The sequence below is a fragment of the Anas acuta genome, chromosome 1 (genome assembly GCF_963932015.1).
Source record: "Anas acuta chromosome 1, bAnaAcu1.1, whole genome shotgun sequence".
Lineage (NCBI taxonomy): Eukaryota > Metazoa > Chordata > Aves > Anseriformes > Anatidae > Anas > Anas acuta.
Window position 1 is genome coordinate 60,504,511 of NC_088979.1, and position 18,942 is coordinate 60,523,452.

The following is an 18,942-nucleotide window of genomic DNA, read 5'->3' on the forward strand; positions in this document are numbered from 1 at the left end:
ATTACAGGGCGTGCTGAACGGGCTCCAGCCAGCTCCAGCGATCCCTGTGTGATGCAGGCTGATGAGAGTAACACGTTTCCTTGTTCCTGCAGGACAGAAGTGCTGTTTCAACCTGGGAAATTGTGGAAGGCGGACGAGGAGAGCAGCAGACTGAGAAAAAAAGCTGAACCATCATCACCGGACTTGGTTTTGGTTGCAGCTGCTCGGTGTTGTAAATACCTGTAGTATCCAAATAAAATCTTTGGAACAAAATGTCTAACAGTGACGTAATCTCAGTGAAAACATGGGAACTACTACTAGGTAAATAAGTACTGGCCTTGCAGAAGGGGTGCATGAGATGCAGGGCGTGCGGGCATCCAAACCACCCCTAGCAGAGCTATTTTTTCTTGGGCACAGAAGGAGGTGATAATGTTAAGCCTTGAAGTAATTCCTACTGCAGCAGTGCTGGCTTGGTCTGTGAAATCTTCACCCTCATTACCACGCAAGCACCTACCTGTAAGGCTTGGGCTCCTTCCACTTTGTTTTTGCACAGATTGCCCTGAGCCTTCCCTAGTGCTGGGACTAGGGCAGGCTCAGGATCCAGCTCTCAGAAGCGGAAAAATGCAATTAGCACATGCAGTGTGGTACCTGGGTGGTCATTAAGCCCCTGTGAAGTAAGTAACATGCGAGTATTTTGGAGGAGAACGAAATGGGCTGTACCAAGACTGCACAAAGGGTCAGGCCCAAGGGCAAGCCAGCTGCTTGCACCCCTGTTGCAATCCCTGTAGTTTATGGGCTGCATTTTACATGGCATGTACTGCCTACCACTGTGTTCCTGTATGTTCAAATCACTTTGTGAGATGCTAAATAAGAAGGTGGGCTTATACACGGGGAGTTTCATCTGAAATTACACGAGTAATCTAAAAGGATAAAGGCTTTCTTTTACACCAAGTGACCTTTATTAAGCTAAACGCATTTTTAGTCACCAGCCTTCCTTAGCACTTAGGCTCAAGTGCCTCTGTTGGGATTTTACATCTGTTAGTGGCTGCATTGCTTCCACCAGTGGCAAAGGAGAAGGAAGGGCAGACATGTCCCCCAGCTCGGCTTCTGGGGGCAATGTAATCAGAACACACCAAACGCCAGCGGGTTCGTTTGCTATGTTTTTTATTTCCTACTGAAAGAAACCGCTACATTTCCAGAATGCTTAAAAATTGTAACAATTTGCATACATTAGTGAATAACAAAGTTACAACTTTTGTGTAGGTTTAAAACCGACATGGCAGGTTGAAATCTGTACGGATACCTGGGGCTTGATTGCCTTTGCCTACAAACGCCGGTGGGCTAGCATACCGTGATGGTCTACATACAGAAACGCTCGGTATTGTGAAGAAAATCCAGCACTGACTTTATTTAAAAGGAGTTGGGCTTCCCCAATAGGTTCGGGAGGAAAAGTAGTAGTAGCTTGGTTTCCCCAGGGATGTAGACAGTTTACAAAATTGCTTAAAATAAACCCCAATAATCCATCTCTTATGAGCAGACAGACAGTTGCTCTAATCTAAAAAGAAGTCCGTGAACCCTCATAGACCAAAATGAGCAAACATTTAAAAACCTATTTTAAAAATAGGCAACTGGTTTAAAAAGAAAAACCAAAAATGCATCAGGGTGAGGTAGTAGTCACAGTGCATACAGAAGTATTGACCGTAAGGGTGGGAGGGAAAGGACTGAGAGCAGCCTGACTTCAGGTGCTTCTTGTGGGGAGCTATTGCAAGGAACGAGAACAAGAACCTATGAGCGATGCTGTGTTCCAGCCTACAGTCAGACCACTGGGAAAAAAAGAGTGGTTGCAATGAATATATAACACCTGCTGTAAGAACTAGACACATCTTCGGGTGCTTGTTCCTGCGCTTTAAGGAGTATATACACTTGGAGCTGGGCCGTAGGTCCAATGGTAGCACCCGCTGCCAGACCTCACTGAAAGTTTTGTGACAGCCCTTCGAATGAGCTCGCCCCTCTCTCCACACTGCTTCAGTCCTTACAAGCTTTGACTGAATTTCCAAAAACTTCAGAAGCGATACTGTGCAAAATCCAACTTCCCCTTTGTATCCAGCACTCATCTGTTCTGCCCGCCAGGCAGATATGTTCGTAACAGTAGATAGAGGTAATAGATTGGCAATAATGGCAGAGCAAAACGCCTCTAAACCCAGAGCTCGAGCACCTGCCACCATTTTTCTGTCCCTGTCTTTGACTTACAACTGCCTGTGTATCACTAAGAGCAGACAGATGCGTGCTGTTGTCTGCCTTCTCCTTCAGTTCCTGCTGGTTAATAAATAGCCACCTCTGTACACCTACACTCGTGCTCTCAGAGCTCCAGTCCAGCAGGCAACCTGACTTTTAAAAGCACCTCGCTCTGCCGCTAGCCCCGCAGCCTGACCAGCTCAGTTAGGTGGCACTACACTCCTCACCCACCTAGCGCCTCTCCCAAGGATAATTTCACAAAGCTCATCATGCTGAGCTCCAGGTGAGCTGAGATCAGCTAAAGGAATTCAAAATAGTTCTTCTTCAGGCAAACACTATCACTGTGCACTGCTAATATACCTACAGCGTGTCCTTATCCTGCAACAGGGGGATCTTCTCCCAGAAAGCAAGACGTGGCAGGCAGGGGTGTGCTGTTGGGAGGAATGCTGCCTCTGGGACTGGGAATGGAAAAAGGCAACTAGTTACATTCAGAATCTAAAGCAACTTCATGCGTTCCCTTTCCAACGAGGCTTAGTTTTGCTTCCTAAGGTAAATACACTAGCGTGGCAAAAAATGAAGTGCAACAGTTAACTCTAGACAGATGGCCTAAGGATGAAATCATGACGAGCTTGGTGCAATCCAAGAAATTCAGTTGAGCTGGTGGAAGAATTTTATTCTTATCTAAGTATCAAGTGCATTTATTATTTATTTTTTTTTTGCTGTTCAAACTTTAGTTATTGCTCAATAACTATCAAAAAGAACAGAGGAATACTTTCAGTTTAGTTTTATTATATTATAACAGATCTGCAACTACAGCTTATTTCAGCCAAAACATTTTCGTATTCCAAACTCTTAGAAAATATCTACATTAATCATATTTTTCTATTCTTAAAAATAAAAAAAAAAATCTACCTAGCATACCAATGCTGCTACAGCACTTGAAAGGGTGCATTACTTATTTCAATTCTACTGTAAATGCAATTACTCTTGCAGTCATTGTTCTTCCTCTTCTTCTGCGCTGCTTTGGCTTCAGGTTTCAAAAAGTTTGTTAAAAGCTGTTCCAACTTCTGAAACCATGTCAGAGGCAGTCATTGAACGTCCGAATTTTTGGAAGGCTTGGTTGTTACACTGCCTCGTAAGAGAGCAAGCTCCAAACGCAGCCACCAGGAAGGGATTTTGACTAAAAGGGAACAAACACAGTTACAAACAATATCTGAACACTGCTTTTCTAAAGCAGCTTTGTGTAATTCGTAAGGTGGCAGGCGTAATCTTTGTACCCATAAATGTTTGTCAGCCCTGCTGGGAAAGACTCTTGAGAAAAAATCCTGCATTTCTTAAACTCTTGTGTTGCAGAGCATCCTTGGCTGGGGATTTTTTAACTCATGCTTCTCTTCCCATGGCTCAGCACATGACTAAGAAACAACAACAGTGCTGAAGGATGCAAAAGGAAAACACACGTGCTCAGGAAGCGGGTCAGAAGGTGTTCCATGGCCACGGACAACCAGCTGCCTGACAGAGCATCTCCGTCCCCATTGCTCAGGCACTGAGCCTCCCCTGGAGAAGCACGGACCTGGCACCTTTTACAGGCCATGGGAGCCACTTCTGCTGCTTTTGCAGTCCCGGAGAAGAGGAAAACAGCAGAATAATTCAGCAGCCAGCCCTAGGGGACAAGGAATGCTACATCTGGAATTTAACACACCGACTAGAGAAAGCTGGGACCTGGAGCAAGGCTCTGGTGATTACTGCAGACAGCCACACTCAGTGGGGCGGCCCAAGAAGGCAAAACTCATGGTCAGAAGCTGCAAAAACCAAGAGCCCAAACAAAAACCAGGGAAGTCAGCTATGTGCTTTTGCTCAGCACTGTGTTTAGCCCCGGACATCTTGTCTCCAAACATGCCCCTGAGACTGAACAAGGTCAAAAAGGATTGAAGAGATACCTAGAAAACAACAGACTCCTATAGGAGGAAACGCTGAAAAGAAAAGCTTTGGCAGAGACAAACAATGAGACAGTAATATCCGAATTTTTTCAGCAGAAGAAGTGGAGCTCTCCACATTGACTTCTCATATAATCTGTGATCTCATACAGTAGCAAAGGGCGTACTGCTACTACTGCTACTGGACCAGAGGGGCATGCAGTCACACCAAGAGACAACATATCTGAAAGGTGCATGGGGAAATCTCGTTACTTAGTGAACAATTTCCACATTAACAGGGATAATGAATTATTGAAAGTAAGATCGAACTAAGGGTGTTTTTTTTAAGTGACTATTTAGACTAAGAAAAAGTCTGAAGCTTCGTTACTTCAGACTGCAGTCTACAGTTTATAGCTCATTACTTACTGGGAAGGGACTGCTGTTCCCTCACTACTTGTCTTAAGGTTCCTATTAGTCTTATTTAAAGAAGCTACTTTCACAGGAAGCCTACACAGCTATAGGGACCAACTAGTCACAGAGGAGCTGACACCATTTAACACAAGAGCCAGCAGCCAGCTGCAGGTGGATGTTGGCTTTATGTACGAGCAAACCAGCCTGCCCCTTAGCCTTAAGACAGTCATCCTCTTTGAAATTGTTAATTGAGAATTAACAAGTGATTAATTAATATTCATACCCATTTGTTTTCTCAGCTCCAGCCATGAATGCCCAGTGCGCTAAGACTCCCAGAGAACCAGAAAGGAGGTCTCCCTGTCCTCCGCACCTCCGGCTGCTTCCTTCATGGCTGCACACCAGCACTGTGAACAAACAAACCAAAAACAGTCCTGCGTTTTTTCGTCCGTTCACAATAACAACGCTGTAGCTGCGAGGGCTCATCTCGGAAGAAATTCACAGGCAGCAGCACATGCTGAAATACACCACTCATCAAAAAAAAAAAAAGAGTTAACATTTAAAAAATACTTTTCCAATTGCATTTCAGTCCTTTCTAAGTAACAACACAACGCATACACCATATGTTTTCCATCTTAGACATTCAGTCACTGATTCCTGTTGATGTACACTACTGATGCTGCCACAATACGCACACAACCCGAGCTGGACCACATCCCTCCATCAGCCACTGCACAGACGCAGCCCTCCAGAGCCTCTGACCTCCAGTGTTATGGTTAATGTTAAGTGTTAAGGCAAGGTGTTTCACAAAGAGCAAATGCTCTCTGAACTCAACAGAGCTACATTCTGAAGCCTCCTTCCATGTCCATCAGAAAGACACCACTCAAAGCAGTCTTTTCCTGAGGCTTTGTAAGAATACAGCCAAAAAGGGATCTCTTTTTCTGCCAACCAACAGCACCCTGAGAGCCCATGCATTTCTGTCAGCAGTGTCACCGCGGACAGGCTCTGTCAGAGTATCAGATGTTCCATTTCTGTGTTAAATATACAAAGGTCCTTTGTCAAACTGATCTCTGCGGAGCTTTAACTACAAAGAACATGCAACTATTGTCACTGAATGTGCTCTCCACTCCTAGCAAGCCCAAGGAAGAAGCCTGGAGGATCCGTAAGGCATGGAAAAAGAGACCACCACCAACTCTGCTACCCTTCTCCAATCTCTCTTGTGGGTATGTATCTGCCCTTAGCTCTCCTTGCTAGGCTCCGGAAGAAAAAAAAAAAAAAAAAAAAAAAAAGAAAAAGAAAAGAAAAAAAGAGAACCTTCTTTTCCTCTCCCTGGAGGACAGAAGAGCTGATAATATCAGTGGTGGCCATGTAGCAATGTTTAGGATCTCCAGGCAGGTACTAAGGAGCTATGGGCTCTGCACATCATGGATTGTGCATTCCTGGGCAAGCTACGTACACAAACAAGTACTTAAAGCAAGACACTGCTGGGACAACAGCCTTTACCCCAGTTTCCTGCAGTCACCTGGGCTGGGTTTCTCCAAGATGTATGAAGAGAGCAGCACAAGCGTCTTATAGGGAATACTATTCATATTTGTAGAGGGAACATTTCTCTGAGATAATGGGACAAATCTGAAGTCCTTGCAGGTAAAGCCTTCTTAAATAGAGAGACATTAAAAAACTGCTCAGCACAAGTAAGCCGTTTCCAGTTGATCTGCATAGCTCATTTCTGCTTGCTGTTACCCAGCACAGCAGAGAATTGCGCTTCGTTTCCATTTCCTACCCATTCTTCCAGCGGGAATTGCTGGGCTCACGAGGCCAGGCAGCTGTGCATTTCTGCTGCCACTGGGAGGGCAAAGAGCCATCAGTCACCCTGCACACCGCAGACACCGCGGCAGCGTTCCCCGCAGCTAATTTTCCCAATCACTCCTCTCCTCTCCCCTCCCCCCATCCCAAATTAAGATGCCGGCTGTGTTCCTCGGTGAGCAGTAGTTAATGTCAAATTTCACAAGTGTAATACACTTCGGAGTTAGGTATCTGAAAAAAAGGTATGCCCTTTTAGGTGGATTTTTTTTTTTTTTTTTTTTTTTTTAATACAGCGCTTTGGAGAAATTACCTCTAATTCTGCTACTTTGAAGATGGTATCTCACAGGATTTTCACTTTGAGGTCTTGAACTCCTGGCAGGAGGCAGGATGGAAATCCTCTGTTCAAAAGCTTTGAGGCCTTCTGACTGACAGCCGAGCACAAGCCCCTGCTTATTAGCTGTATGTCACCATCTGCCACTATTCTGTAGCCCCGCAACCTTCCAGCCAGTTTTGAGCTGTGTAGGAAAGTAAGATCTCCTCAAACTAGGCCAATTATAATACCCTGCTACAAAAAGTGGTCTTTTGTTTGTGTCCCTTTTTTTTTTTATGTAAGTAAGTCTCAAATATGTGCAGAGTACCTCACAGGCAGCAACAAAGGCAGACCTTTGTACTCCGCACAGAGATGCTGGAAAACAAATCCACGCAATAGCTTCAAAGCAGCAGAATTACAGGAAATTCACTTGAATGAGGGGGAAAGGTATAATGCCTGGCAAGTTCTTGCACAGAGGCTCAGTTCCTCAAAAAATACCTCAAAATAAAAGCATGATGAACGACAGGCAGTGTGGAAAGGAATGAAAAAGTCCTTTGAACAATCGTCACTGCTGAGAGCTTTTAGAATAAAAGAAGGAATCCCGCACTACCGTCACGACAGAGTGGCGTGCTGCCAAGCCCACAAAGGACAAAGTCTTCGAGATGCTTTTCTCAACTTTCTCCTCGAGCAATACAAATGAACTGTTATCTTCCTCACTCTCAGCACCAGTCCAACATCCCTGACCAAATAAATGTCCATGGCCCACTGGATCGAGCATTTCTTCAGTGACCATGTGGGCGACCTCCCGATGTGTTGCACCGAGCAGCAACCACCAGTGGCAGCCTTCCAAGACCTCTGTTAGATGGACACGATGGGATGTTCAGTGGTGATGTAGGGAAGGCAGATAGCTCTTCCCTGGAGAGATGAAGAATGATGCATTTTTCTGCCCACTGCTCTGTGAGGCTAGTGATGAAGACTGTAAATGAGAAGGCCTAGAAAGCAAGGTTCATCTAATTCTGGAAGAGCTGAGGAGACCAAGACAACCAAATGTTGAACAGCAGGGACACTGGGAAGAGTGAAATCACCACTACTTGTCAATGCTGAAAGACAGCAATCGAGGCCCAATCAAAGTACCGGGGAGGTTCACCTGTAGTCCTACTGACAGGCCTTTAGAGTAGGAACAAGCAGCTAACACCAGCCAAACCGGCTGCTAGGGCAGGGAGTCTGCTTTTGTTTCTTAATAGGTCCTGGCAATCAAATCTGAAGGCTTTATTTCAAAGGGTGAAAAATTGAAAAACTAACTCACTATAACTAATAGGTAGAATTTTAACGAAAACCAATTTATGCCAAGTGACTTCCTGAAAAAAAAAAACACAACCAACAAAGCAACAACTCCCTACCACCTGTCCATGGAGCATCCAGAGACTGTAGTACGAAAAGGCTAGCTGAAATAAAATTGTTATCACTTGATGCAATCGTTGAATGAAATACGGTAAGAGAGGTCTGCTGAACTCAGAACAACCACAGCCCTATTTCAACGGTTTCAACATAGTCTCAGCGATTAAACAGAACATAAATCTTGCCAGAGCTGTGTGCAGCAAACCCAACATGTTGGTCATACAGTCACCCAGATTTCTTGCTTTGCCTAAGTCCATTAAAACAATTTGTACTGAAATATGAGTCCACAGAAACAAAAAATAAAAATAAAAATGAAGGCTGTCATGCTGACAGAATACTGGAAAGTAGAAATTTATGAGTTTTATGTACTAAAAAAATCAAAATTCAGCCCCAAACTTTGGGGGTAACAATGAGCAAGTTATTAAGTAGCTTCTATATATACCTAACGTACTTCAGGACATAGAATAAGTTATCATCACTCCCTTTTCAACATACCTTGAAGATAAGATAAAAACTAGCATTTGGGCAAGCATTCAGATCATGGCCTCTTGCTTACCTACACCACTGCCAGCAAGTTTTAAGCCAAAAGTGCTAACAGCCCAAACTGTGCTGGCAAAGCAAACCCCAGAAGCATGACAAATTTATGGCTATTATACATTTAATTAATAAAACAGCCTGTGATGTAACTGAAAATAGCTGTCTTGTGAGTTAAAAAATAAATAAATGAATGTAGTAGCTTTGCTGAGAGCAAAGGCTGTGAATTAAATGGTAAGCATGAATTTTGACACAGCTCTGTACAGGCAGCCCTATTTATACCAGCTACTAAATGTGTCGCAGTTAGAAAACTTAAGGCTCATGTACAGTGTAAAAAGTAACCTATGTCTGCAATATTCTTGATTCACAATATTCACGGTAGTGGAAAAAACCACAGGCACATAATTTTTGATGTTCTTATTTAGAACACAGACTGAAATATGGGAATGCTAGTTAAGGCTCAACACTTATTGCTGCTGATGATAACGAAGGCTAAAGAGTCTCTGTGAAGCACCACATTTACCGAGTCTGCAGACCAAAAGACAGCCCAGAGATTAAAATTTTATTCATGATTTTCGGACATCCTGAACAAGTTCTCTGCACTTGTTTTCCTCTTACAAAGCAAGAGAATTGTACTTATCCTAAAGGAATTAAGGATGTGCAAATGAAAGGTACAACCATTCTGACTCCTCTATGACTCATCAGCTACCTCACAGAACAAATAATCTCATTTAATTGGAATGTTTTATGTTTCTACTTTTCTATGCTGTATCGGGTGGCAAGGTTTTGATAGCGGGGGGCTGAAGGGGTGGCCTCTGTGAGAATCCAGAAGCTTCCTCCATCAGATATGGGCCAGTTTCAGCTGGCTCCAATGGGACCTGCTGCTGGCCAGAGCCAAACAAACAAATGTTGTTTGTACCTCTGTGAGAGCAGATTTAAGAAAGGGGAAAAAAAACTTACTACACAACAGCAGCTGGGAGAGAGGAGTGAGAATCAGTCCTGCAGCCCTCAGGTGAGTGCAGCAGGAGGTGCTCCAGGCGTTGAGCAGCAGTTCCCCTGTGACCTGTGCAGAGGCCCCTGGTGGAGCAGGCTGTCCCCCTGCAGCCCATGGGTCCCACATGGAGCAGATCTCCACGCTGCAGCCCCCCCATGGGTGGAGGAGCCCCCGGTGGAGCAGGTGGATGTGACCTGGAGGAGGCTGCGGCCCATGGAGAGCCCCCGCAGGAGCAGGCCCCGGGCCGCAGCTGCAGCCCGTGGAGAGGAGCCCACGCAGGAGCAGGGGTTTGGGGGGAGCTGCCACCCACCAGTGGGGGACCCGTGCTGGAGCAGTTTGCTCCTGGGGGATGGATGGACCCCGTGGGATGGAGCCATGTGGGAGCAGTGCTTGAGGAGCTGCTGCCTGTGGGAGGGACCCCACGTGGAGCAGGGGCAGAGAGTGACCATGAAGGAGTGGCAGAGACCAGAGATGAAGCATTAGGGACCAGCCGCAGCCCCCATTCCCTGTTCCCCTGTGCTGCTCAGGGGAAGGAGGTAGAAGAGGGTGGATGAGGGGAAGGTGTTTGTAGTTTGTTGTTATTTCTCAGTGCTCTAGCTAGTTAGCAATAGGTAATACATTTCTCTAATCTCCCTATGCTGAGTCTGTTTTGCCCATGATGATAATTGTTGAGTGATCTCCCTGTCCTTACCTCACCCCTTGAGCCTTTCCATCACATTTTCTCCCCCTTTCCCTTTGAGGAGGGGGAGTGAGAGTGGCTGTGGTGGAGCTCGGCTGCCTGCCTGAGTAAAGCCACCACATATGCAACATAATGTAGCCAGCTATCAAGAACCACTTTGTTCCACCAAATGCAAGATTCAGGTTTAGACCATTACCAGATCTTTAGTAAAACCTTTTACCAACAAAGCCACAATAATAATAAATTTATCTTTTTCCTTTTGCAAGTTAGTTCACAAAGCTATGTAGCTGGAGACTGGAGACTCCCAGAAACACATTCCAGACTGCATAAAGACAGGGCAACCAATATTAATGACCTGGGCTGGAGAAACCTCACTCAACTGATGTGGAAAATGTAAGTTGGCTTTTATATAAAGGGTGCTTATACTTTTGTATTCCCTAATCACACTTTTAAAACTTAGCTAGGTCCTTGAGTGCAAAACACCAGGCAAATTAGGTTGAAGGAAAATCTGAATTTTATATTCCTCTCCTTGGATAGGTGCAGGAGCCAGGGGATGGATGTGATAACAGACGAGTACTGCCAGGGAGGCAACAGGCTGGGCCGCACATGCAGTGACAAACAGGGTGGGATAGTGGACAGGAACCAAGACCTCCCTGTTTTGTTCAGTGTGCAGAAGCAGGAGTGGAGCTCAAGGTACTAAAATCTAGGCAGAATCTGCAGGGCAGCTGGACACTGTAAGAGCTTTTAGCTAAGGGAACCAGGGACTGACGCACTGAGTAGCCTTATTTCCAGCTGTATGGCAGATTAACAGCAGAAATTTTAAGTACTGCTTGGGGATTTAGTGCAAGAGATGGCTTTTTACCCCATACTCAGTACTCGATACTCCCTCTCACATGTTTCTTTGCTTCTCTTGACCATAGCTGCAGCTGGGCAACAGGAGGGAAACACTGACTACTGGCTCCAGGTAAAAGTAGTCAGAGGCAGCAACTGGTTGGTTACCCATGAGGTCTGCCTTTTGGAAGGGAGGTGAGGACAAACACAGGAAGTAGAGGAAAAAACTTATTGTAATGTTAAAAAATAAATAAAAAAAGAGAAAGAGAAAACAACCAATAAAACAAATGATCTAATTCAAGGACCTAACCAAATTTTAAACATGCTAGGAATTATGACTGGTATAACCACACTTTATTATTGACCAGTTCTCCAATGAATAATAAAAAGAAAACCTTAGAGCGCTGTGCCGTAGTGAATAAAAGCTGACTTACCTTCTACCCACAGGCTGAGTACTCATTCCTACCCTGGTCAGTGATGGCACTGATATCACCTACCAAGAGCATGGTGAAGCTCATCTTTGTAGAGCAGGGAATCAACAAGTGTAGACCAAGCTATAACGTGAAATTGCAAAAGGAAAGAGAAAAAGAGTATATAAAACTTAATTTAAAATTTTGCTGATTACGTTTACAGGGCAGTTGGCAGCTCGTTACTGAAAGTGAGACATTTTAGAAAAGCCTCGTTTGTAGTGGAGGGCTGTTACTGATTTCACAGAGGCTATGTATGTGATTCGGTTCTGATTTTAGGGCCACAAAGAACCACTTGGATGTAGCCTGTAAAAAATGTGATCTGTAAAAAACAATCTCAGAAGTGTCCTTTTTTTTTTTTTTTTTTTTTTTTTTAAAGTTTGGGAATTTATCAAGGTTCTAGTTATGCTATTCTAAGGCTAATTTATTTGACTCTTAATAAAATATGCCTTACTTGTCATCTGAATTGTTGATACCTCAGCTTCCAGGCAGAGTTTATTGTGCCGGTTTGCTCAGATTAGAGTTGTTTGCTAACAGTAATCCTTCACCAACACCTTTACTTCCAGCCCACTGTCAAATCACTTGATAACCTTTCTGGTCTTAAACTAACAGAAGTAAACCTTCTACTCACTCAATTTCCTACAGACACATGTACAAAAGTATTATGGCAATAGCCACTACAATCACTCGAAGCCAAGAAGTATTCACCAAGACACGGTTTTCCCTGCTGCAAACCCTGCATCCTCAGAAAGTTTTCTTTCCACAACAGCCAAGCACTGCACACCAAAGATACATAGCTGGGTTTGCAAGTTTTGCTTTTTTGGAGAGCATTCAGACTTCATTTTTCAGGAAGTATGCATGCATTATACGCCCGAAAGAGACAGTTTAGAAGTGACATCTGGAAACCGGAGTATCAGCGTGCTAAGCACATGAACTCAAACACAAAATGCCTGGAAATAGGTAAGGCTTCAGCACGATAGATAGGTGACGATATGAAAAATAAAAGGCAAGAGGAGTACATAGATCTTTTCATAATATTTCATTGTGCTCAGAGGATATTGGCCTGATCCAAAGATCTGGATTTCCCTCACACTGGAATCATCATGTGTGTTGTCTCAGCTGAAAAAAAATGACATCAGATCAAAAGAACAGACAGATGAAAAAGCAGAAGTTAAGAGCGGAAAATCTGGTAGAGAATTCAAGGTCAGTGGCACGACAACATGTTCTGCGTTGCAGCCCAGAGCAGACAGTAGGATCTCCTTTCTCCATGTTATTTTTCATTCGAGCCTTTCAAAAATTGACCAACAGTAACTCCCAGACCCAAAGAATATTCTTCTTAAAAGGAAGCTGACGTCTTTAATTTCTGCAGAATTCTCAGGAACTTTCTTACAAGAAACACAAACGCTAAAAACAGTGTTTGTAGTCGACACTGTAACATGCATTAAACCTGACAACTGCTTTCTTATTGCTCAGTAATACTACCTGTAATGTCTGTAATCCAGGAGAGAGAAAGCATCAATCACAGAGCCAGTGTAAGAACACAAAAACAGCCTATAGCTATATCAAACAATTGCTATAAAGCCACAAAATTGTTTTTTATTTCAAATAAAAAGCCACTTAACTAAGAGAGAAAAAAAATCAGTACACAAGACAAAGAGGAGGAGGGAAGAGGGAACAATGAAAAGCCCCCAAAGCACACCAAGCATACACCAAATTTGTGCCATGCCTGACCGTTCAAAATTGGAATTGCAAAGACTTTCAGATGCTTCCCCTTTTTGAATCCTGCGTGACAAGAGACAATGGATACTGTCGCCTTTCTCCTGCGAGCAGTGGGGGTACACTTATCTCAAGAATAGCAACTCAAAAGCACAGAGAGATACTAGGAAATGTGCTCGGTCTAAGGTGTCACCGATTTTCCTGACATTCATTACAAAGGCAACAAACCTGCATAAAAATAACCCGGTTGACACAAAAACACAGCAAGAAGAGATGCCACAGTGCTCTAAAGCTCTCTAGCTGACGTAAACTGGAGCTAGGATATTTTCTCCTCTGGCAGAGTTCATTCTCCCTTCAGCACGGACTGATGTCCAAGGTTACAAACCAAGCCTGCCATTGGTGCACACACGACAGCAGACTTTATGCAGAGCTACTTGGGAACTGCATGACCTATCGAAGCCCTTCATCACATAGGCATAACTACATCATTTCCAGTCCCAGCGTGCTTCACAGTCTGCTACAGTGTCTGTACTAATGGAGGGGTACCTGGAAGTGGCTCTGCTCAAACCAATTGTCACGTTACATGCGTTTTTTTCTCTTATAAAAGACTCCCATGGCTCCAAGTAATGAAAAATTGACTGCAAATACAAAAAGATTCTGAAAACGCATAAACATTCATCAGAGATTAGCATTTCAAGTAATTAGGGGCAGAGCTGCTGCTTGTTATGTACATGAAGTAATGCCATGTAGTCAAAATGGGATGAAGGCACTCATGAATTAATTTTATACTTATCACAGCAAACGATCTTAGCATCAGATAGGCAGCAAATTTAATTAAGTATACTTTAACCATATTAGCAAGTGACTGTTTTAAAAAGTTGTAATGGCAATCTAGAGCTAAATTAAAAAAAATATTGTCAGGGTTAACATATGAGTCATATATACACACACACTAATCTACAACCCCACGGTGGACAATAAGCAATCCATGAATCTCAAGAAATCTTCATTTTTCAGACTCGCCAATATGTGGTGAAACACCACCATTATTCTTCATTAGTTTAGCAGTGACATCTGCACTTAGACCAGCTCAGCTAAGGATTTTTAAACAGCTTATAAAAAGTGAGATTCTCAGTATGTGTTTAGTGTAAAACATTATTACAGTCATTTAAATGAGAAATAAAATCATTAACTTTTTCAGCAAGTAAGTTGCACTCTTTTAAAATATCAACTTACATAAAGCATCGAAAGGTTGATATTTTATGGTTTTTAGACAGCCTTCCCTCCCCTTTGATCATCAGGGGAACAGTCAACCAGTTACTATACAATCCAACCACTGGACTATGTCTGAAAGCAAACAAAAAAATCACATTGCTAAAAGCAAAAGGTTTCACTTACCTTTATCTCCATCTGAAATAAGATCTCGTTCTCCCTTTTGAACAACTGTCAAATTCCCCATGGCTTGGCTGAGTCTTAATACACATCCATGATGATCACTACTGTCTACGGGGTCTCTAAGCTACAACACAAGAATTCCATACACAGTACGTATTTTATTACTAGAACAAAATATTCTAACACGTCACTTCAGCGTGTGTAGGGAAAAGAAAAAGCATCACCATCAGCCTTCCCAGGTATTTTTATTCTATACCCATTGCAGTGCCAAAAATACCTTAAAAAGGTATTTTTCTTCTGTAAAAAAAAAAGAGTTCTGTTTAAGAATATTCATTGTCGTGGCAATTATCCCCTGGAATAAAAACCCAGACTATGCTCATCTTGCATACGAGGAACAGCACATAATGTTTAGTCCAGTAATAATGTGTTCATTTATATAAAGACTACAAGACTAAACTTGCACATACTTTAATTGAAAAAAGGAAAATAACTCACCATAGCTTCATATAGTCTACTAAACTCCATATAGTTTGGAGTAAGAATAGCTCGCTGGTAGCCTTGAATAATAGAAGGCTGCTGGGAAATAAGCCACAGTCCATCCTGCAAAAAAAACAGTAAGAAGTACACTTTCTGAATAGATTCTTAAATGTCAAGCCACTGAATGAATCAAAAATGTACTTACAGCATCAATAATGATAGGAATTCCTTTGAGTTTCGATTTTTCTATAATACCCTGCAAGAAAAAATGTAGATAACTTTAAGAAGCTTGCTCATTTAAAGCTTGTAACATCCAAAATAAATTCTGCATTTTCTTCCTGTCTAGAAGGTAGGTGCTGTACAATAAATCTGGTCATATAAGTTGCTTTTTCAGAGTGAGATAAAACATTCAGTTATGGTCAAAGTTAGAGAAGACATTTTCATATCAACTGGTAATTTTACAGCTGCTTTGCTCTCTCCCAGTCTGAAGCAGTGACAACAGGGTTTCTACAACTGACACCCTGGTGTCGACATGCAAACAAACAAACAAAAAACAATCCAACTCACTCATCCTGATCTAGAAGGCTATATGCTAACTGGAGTCGTACATAGCAAACATATCTTTCCAAATTAAAAATAATAATAATCCAAATAAGTAGTTTCATGATAAAATTCTACCCATAACTCTAGTACTAATCTTATCTGTCTTTCTGATGATGCCCTCGTTGCAGTACTCAAGTTCACATACAACAAACACCCCGAGACAAGCAGTACATCATACATGTCATTCCACTCATGACCCCAGAGGTTTTATGCCTTCAAAACAAAACAGAAAAGGTCAAGAGAAAAGACTGTTTGCAAAACTGTTTTTCAGCAAGCAATATGTACCAGCAGACTGCCTGCCCTTGTTTTCTCTCCTAACAGAGCAGTGGCAACAACTGACACTCAAGATTTTTAATGAGCAATGAGTGATAATCGAGCTTTTTTGAATGGTGGTCATTACCAACTTCTGTTGTTAAAGCTGGAGAGTTTATCTCTTCCTTGTATAAGATAACAGAGTGGTATACCAGACGTCTGACAGTTTTTGTACATTATTAGGCTTTTCAGAGCAGCTATCATATGGCACCGAGCTCCACAGGTTATCAAGAAATTAGGTAAGGAAGAAGGAAGAAGCATTTAATTAACTTCCCAGGTATTGAATGTACCTTTGTTCTTGTATTGTGGTCAAAAACACAGCCCATGTTGCTTCATGTACATTATTAATGATGGAATCTACATATCCTCACTCCTACCTGACTGTTTTTTTCTCTTCAGTTTCAGTAGAAATGTTTCCCTTCTGAATGGATGACCAGAATCTAGCAGCAGGCTTTAACCCAACATTACTTTTGTTTGCTTTCATGTCCTAAGTGTGAGAGTGAAACACTACCCACTGCAACAAGCCTGAGGACATCTCTCAAAACACAGCTGCAGCTAAACTGGAAGCCACTACAGAATATAATCCTTTCCATTACATGCACACACGTGCACAGGTCTCAGCTTGGGTGATGTTTCACAGCCCACTAGGTGTCCATCCTTCTTGGGTCTCCAGGGGATCACCACAAGTCTTTATTTATATTCAGCTACTTAAAGAATTTTGAAGCAATAGCAAGTTTTACACAACTTATACTATCAAACTACTACTAAATTATTCAAATTTACAAATAAGCTTATTTAACAGCTGTGCAAGGAGGAACATACCTAAGAATTAGTTGTGGCATACTGAAAACTAGGCAGCCTTCCTTTCAAAGATTTTAAGAAATTTATGAGATGGAGTCATTTCTTTATTCGTTAATATTAATCAGCACAGATGTGCACAGCTCAGTTTTCCTTCACAGAAACTGTACCGCTTTGCCCCTACTGTGTTCATTAACAATTACACTTAATTTGACTCATTTGGTTATATAAAATAAGGCTGTGGATATGGCACCCTGTTTTTTTTCCTGCATAAATGAATGTTATACATCCAGAAGCCCAATTACTTTTGAACTGTCCTAGGCTCTTCTGATTAGATATCACACTGCACCGAACCCCAGAGGTTACCAAGACCTCTGTAAGAAAGCTTTCAGATCAGCCCCCAGAATTTTTGGCGACACAAATGCCATTCACTGCAACCTTATTTTATAACCAGTTTTAATTAGACGGAATATTTTTGCTCATTGGCAGCTTCCCCAAACCCTTTCAGTACACTTAAATGATTGCTGTCCCATTTCCAATTAATACGAATCCTGAGTTTATTCCACTGTGTCGGTTTCAGTACGCCAATCTTCCACGACAGTTGGGTTCTTTAAAACCAAAAAAGATTTCCCCTAATGAAGCCTGATGCAAGACACAGATCTCAGAAGTCAATACCCATCCAAACGATTCTCCTAACTTCATTATGATCAATCCAGTGAATTAATTTGGCCAAATGTTTTCTATTTCTGAAACAGTTAAGGTTTGGCTGCTGCTGTTATCGTCTGGCCCCTTTTCATGTTTTCTCACAATTGTCATTTTGCCTAGTGGTTGCAATTTCTCTACATATCTAACAATAGGCTAAATCAATGACTTCTGAAGATCCACTCTCTACCTGAAGATTGTATGCTTAATTAAAAAAAAAGTGGAAGCCACAAAGCACAGAAGTATATGTACAAGTAAATAGTTTCTGGAAGGTGAGGTCACTGGTACCTTCTGGAGAAATACGGCATTTCTTCCTAATGATGTTTTGTGCTCTCACTTCTCTAACATGCCCTCCACGGTCTGTGAGAGACATCTGACCTCTACTCTGAAGAAAAATTTCATCTTGTTAAGTAAAATCTACTGGCCAAGCAACTTCTGTTGTGCACTGAGTCTCTGAGGTATCAATTTCTAATCTAACTTACTGAAGCGATCTTTGCTTTTTCTTTCTCTCCAAATAATCAGGGGATACAAAGTCCTTTGCCTTGTTTAGAAAGCTCATTTTTTATTCCACAAACACAAATCCAAAAGTAATTGTTCTCCTTTCTTCCTGTTCCTTAAACCCAGACAGAAGCTGCTTGGAGACAGACGAGGAACCTCAGAGACAAAGCCTTACGGAGAGAGGGAGTAACGTGGTAACCATAAAAACGGAGATAAGAAAGCCCCCATAAGACAACCACCTTTTGAAGGACACCACAATCACTGGGGAACCTCTGCTTCATATTGACTGGGGACAGGACTCACCTCCTGCCATTTAGGGGTTAAATGTCTCACCGTGAGAATGCCATTGGCTTAGGCACTGCATTTAGGGTGGGATGCATCACCAGCAGACGTACCTGTCCCTCCTCAGTTATCACAGAGAGGAGAGAAAACTTACTGTTCTGTTTCTAGACATCAAGAATTAGGTGAGACGAACCCCGCTTTTAAACACTCTATTACTGCAAATACTGCATACAGTAATTATTTGAGTAAGAGGGGTACAGAGCAATAATGGCTACATCCTCTTCTGTTTTATTTATGGAAGCACAATGAATTTTCAGCCAAATCTGTCTCTTCATATCTGGCACGGACTTTCCTGTGTTAATACTTGTGGCATACAGAAAAATCTTCTCTGCTAATTGTATAATTAATACAGCTCAGACTAGCTACTTTCACACCAAAATCTATTTAATGGTTTCTAATGGGACTCTTTGTATGAGCAGGAGCCATCTGTTCACTTTTATCCTGTGTAACAATTACTTATATGCAGAAGGATATGGAAGAGAACATTGCTAATTAAAACTACTAAGAAATGTTACTAAGAATGCACCTGGTATCAAGTTAAGGCAGGT

At 42.3% G+C, this 18,942-nt stretch overlaps 2 protein-coding genes across 6 annotated transcripts in view; one reads left to right on the forward strand and one right to left on the reverse strand.

Annotated features, from left to right (window-relative positions):
- CARS2 (cysteinyl-tRNA synthetase 2, mitochondrial) overlaps positions 1 to 259 on the forward strand; it is a 33,731-nt gene extending 33,472 nt beyond the window's left edge. Inside the window, exon 15 of the mRNA XM_068678575.1 lies at positions 93 to 259. Within this exon, the coding sequence (XP_068534676.1) occupies positions 93 to 167 (75 nt within the window). The 3' untranslated portion in view covers positions 168 to 259. The remainder of the gene's footprint in view (positions 1 to 92) is intronic.
- An 867-nt stretch (positions 260 to 1,126) lies between these two features.
- Positions 1,127 to 18,942, reverse strand: part of NAXD (NAD(P)HX dehydratase) — a 48,724-nt gene continuing 30,908 nt past the window's right edge. For all 5 annotated transcript variants that reach the window (XM_068678539.1, XM_068678546.1, XM_068678528.1 and 2 more), the window contains 5 exons: positions 15,345 to 15,395; positions 15,158 to 15,262; positions 14,666 to 14,786; positions 4,822 to 4,942; positions 1,127 to 3,394 (listed from right to left, as the gene is read on the reverse strand). In XM_068678539.1, the coding sequence (XP_068534640.1) occupies positions 3,244 to 3,394; positions 4,822 to 4,942; positions 14,666 to 14,786; positions 15,158 to 15,262; positions 15,345 to 15,395 (549 nt within the window). In that variant the 3' untranslated portion in view covers positions 1,127 to 3,243. The remainder of the gene's footprint in view (positions 3,395 to 4,821; positions 4,943 to 14,665; positions 14,787 to 15,157; positions 15,263 to 15,344; positions 15,396 to 18,942) is intronic.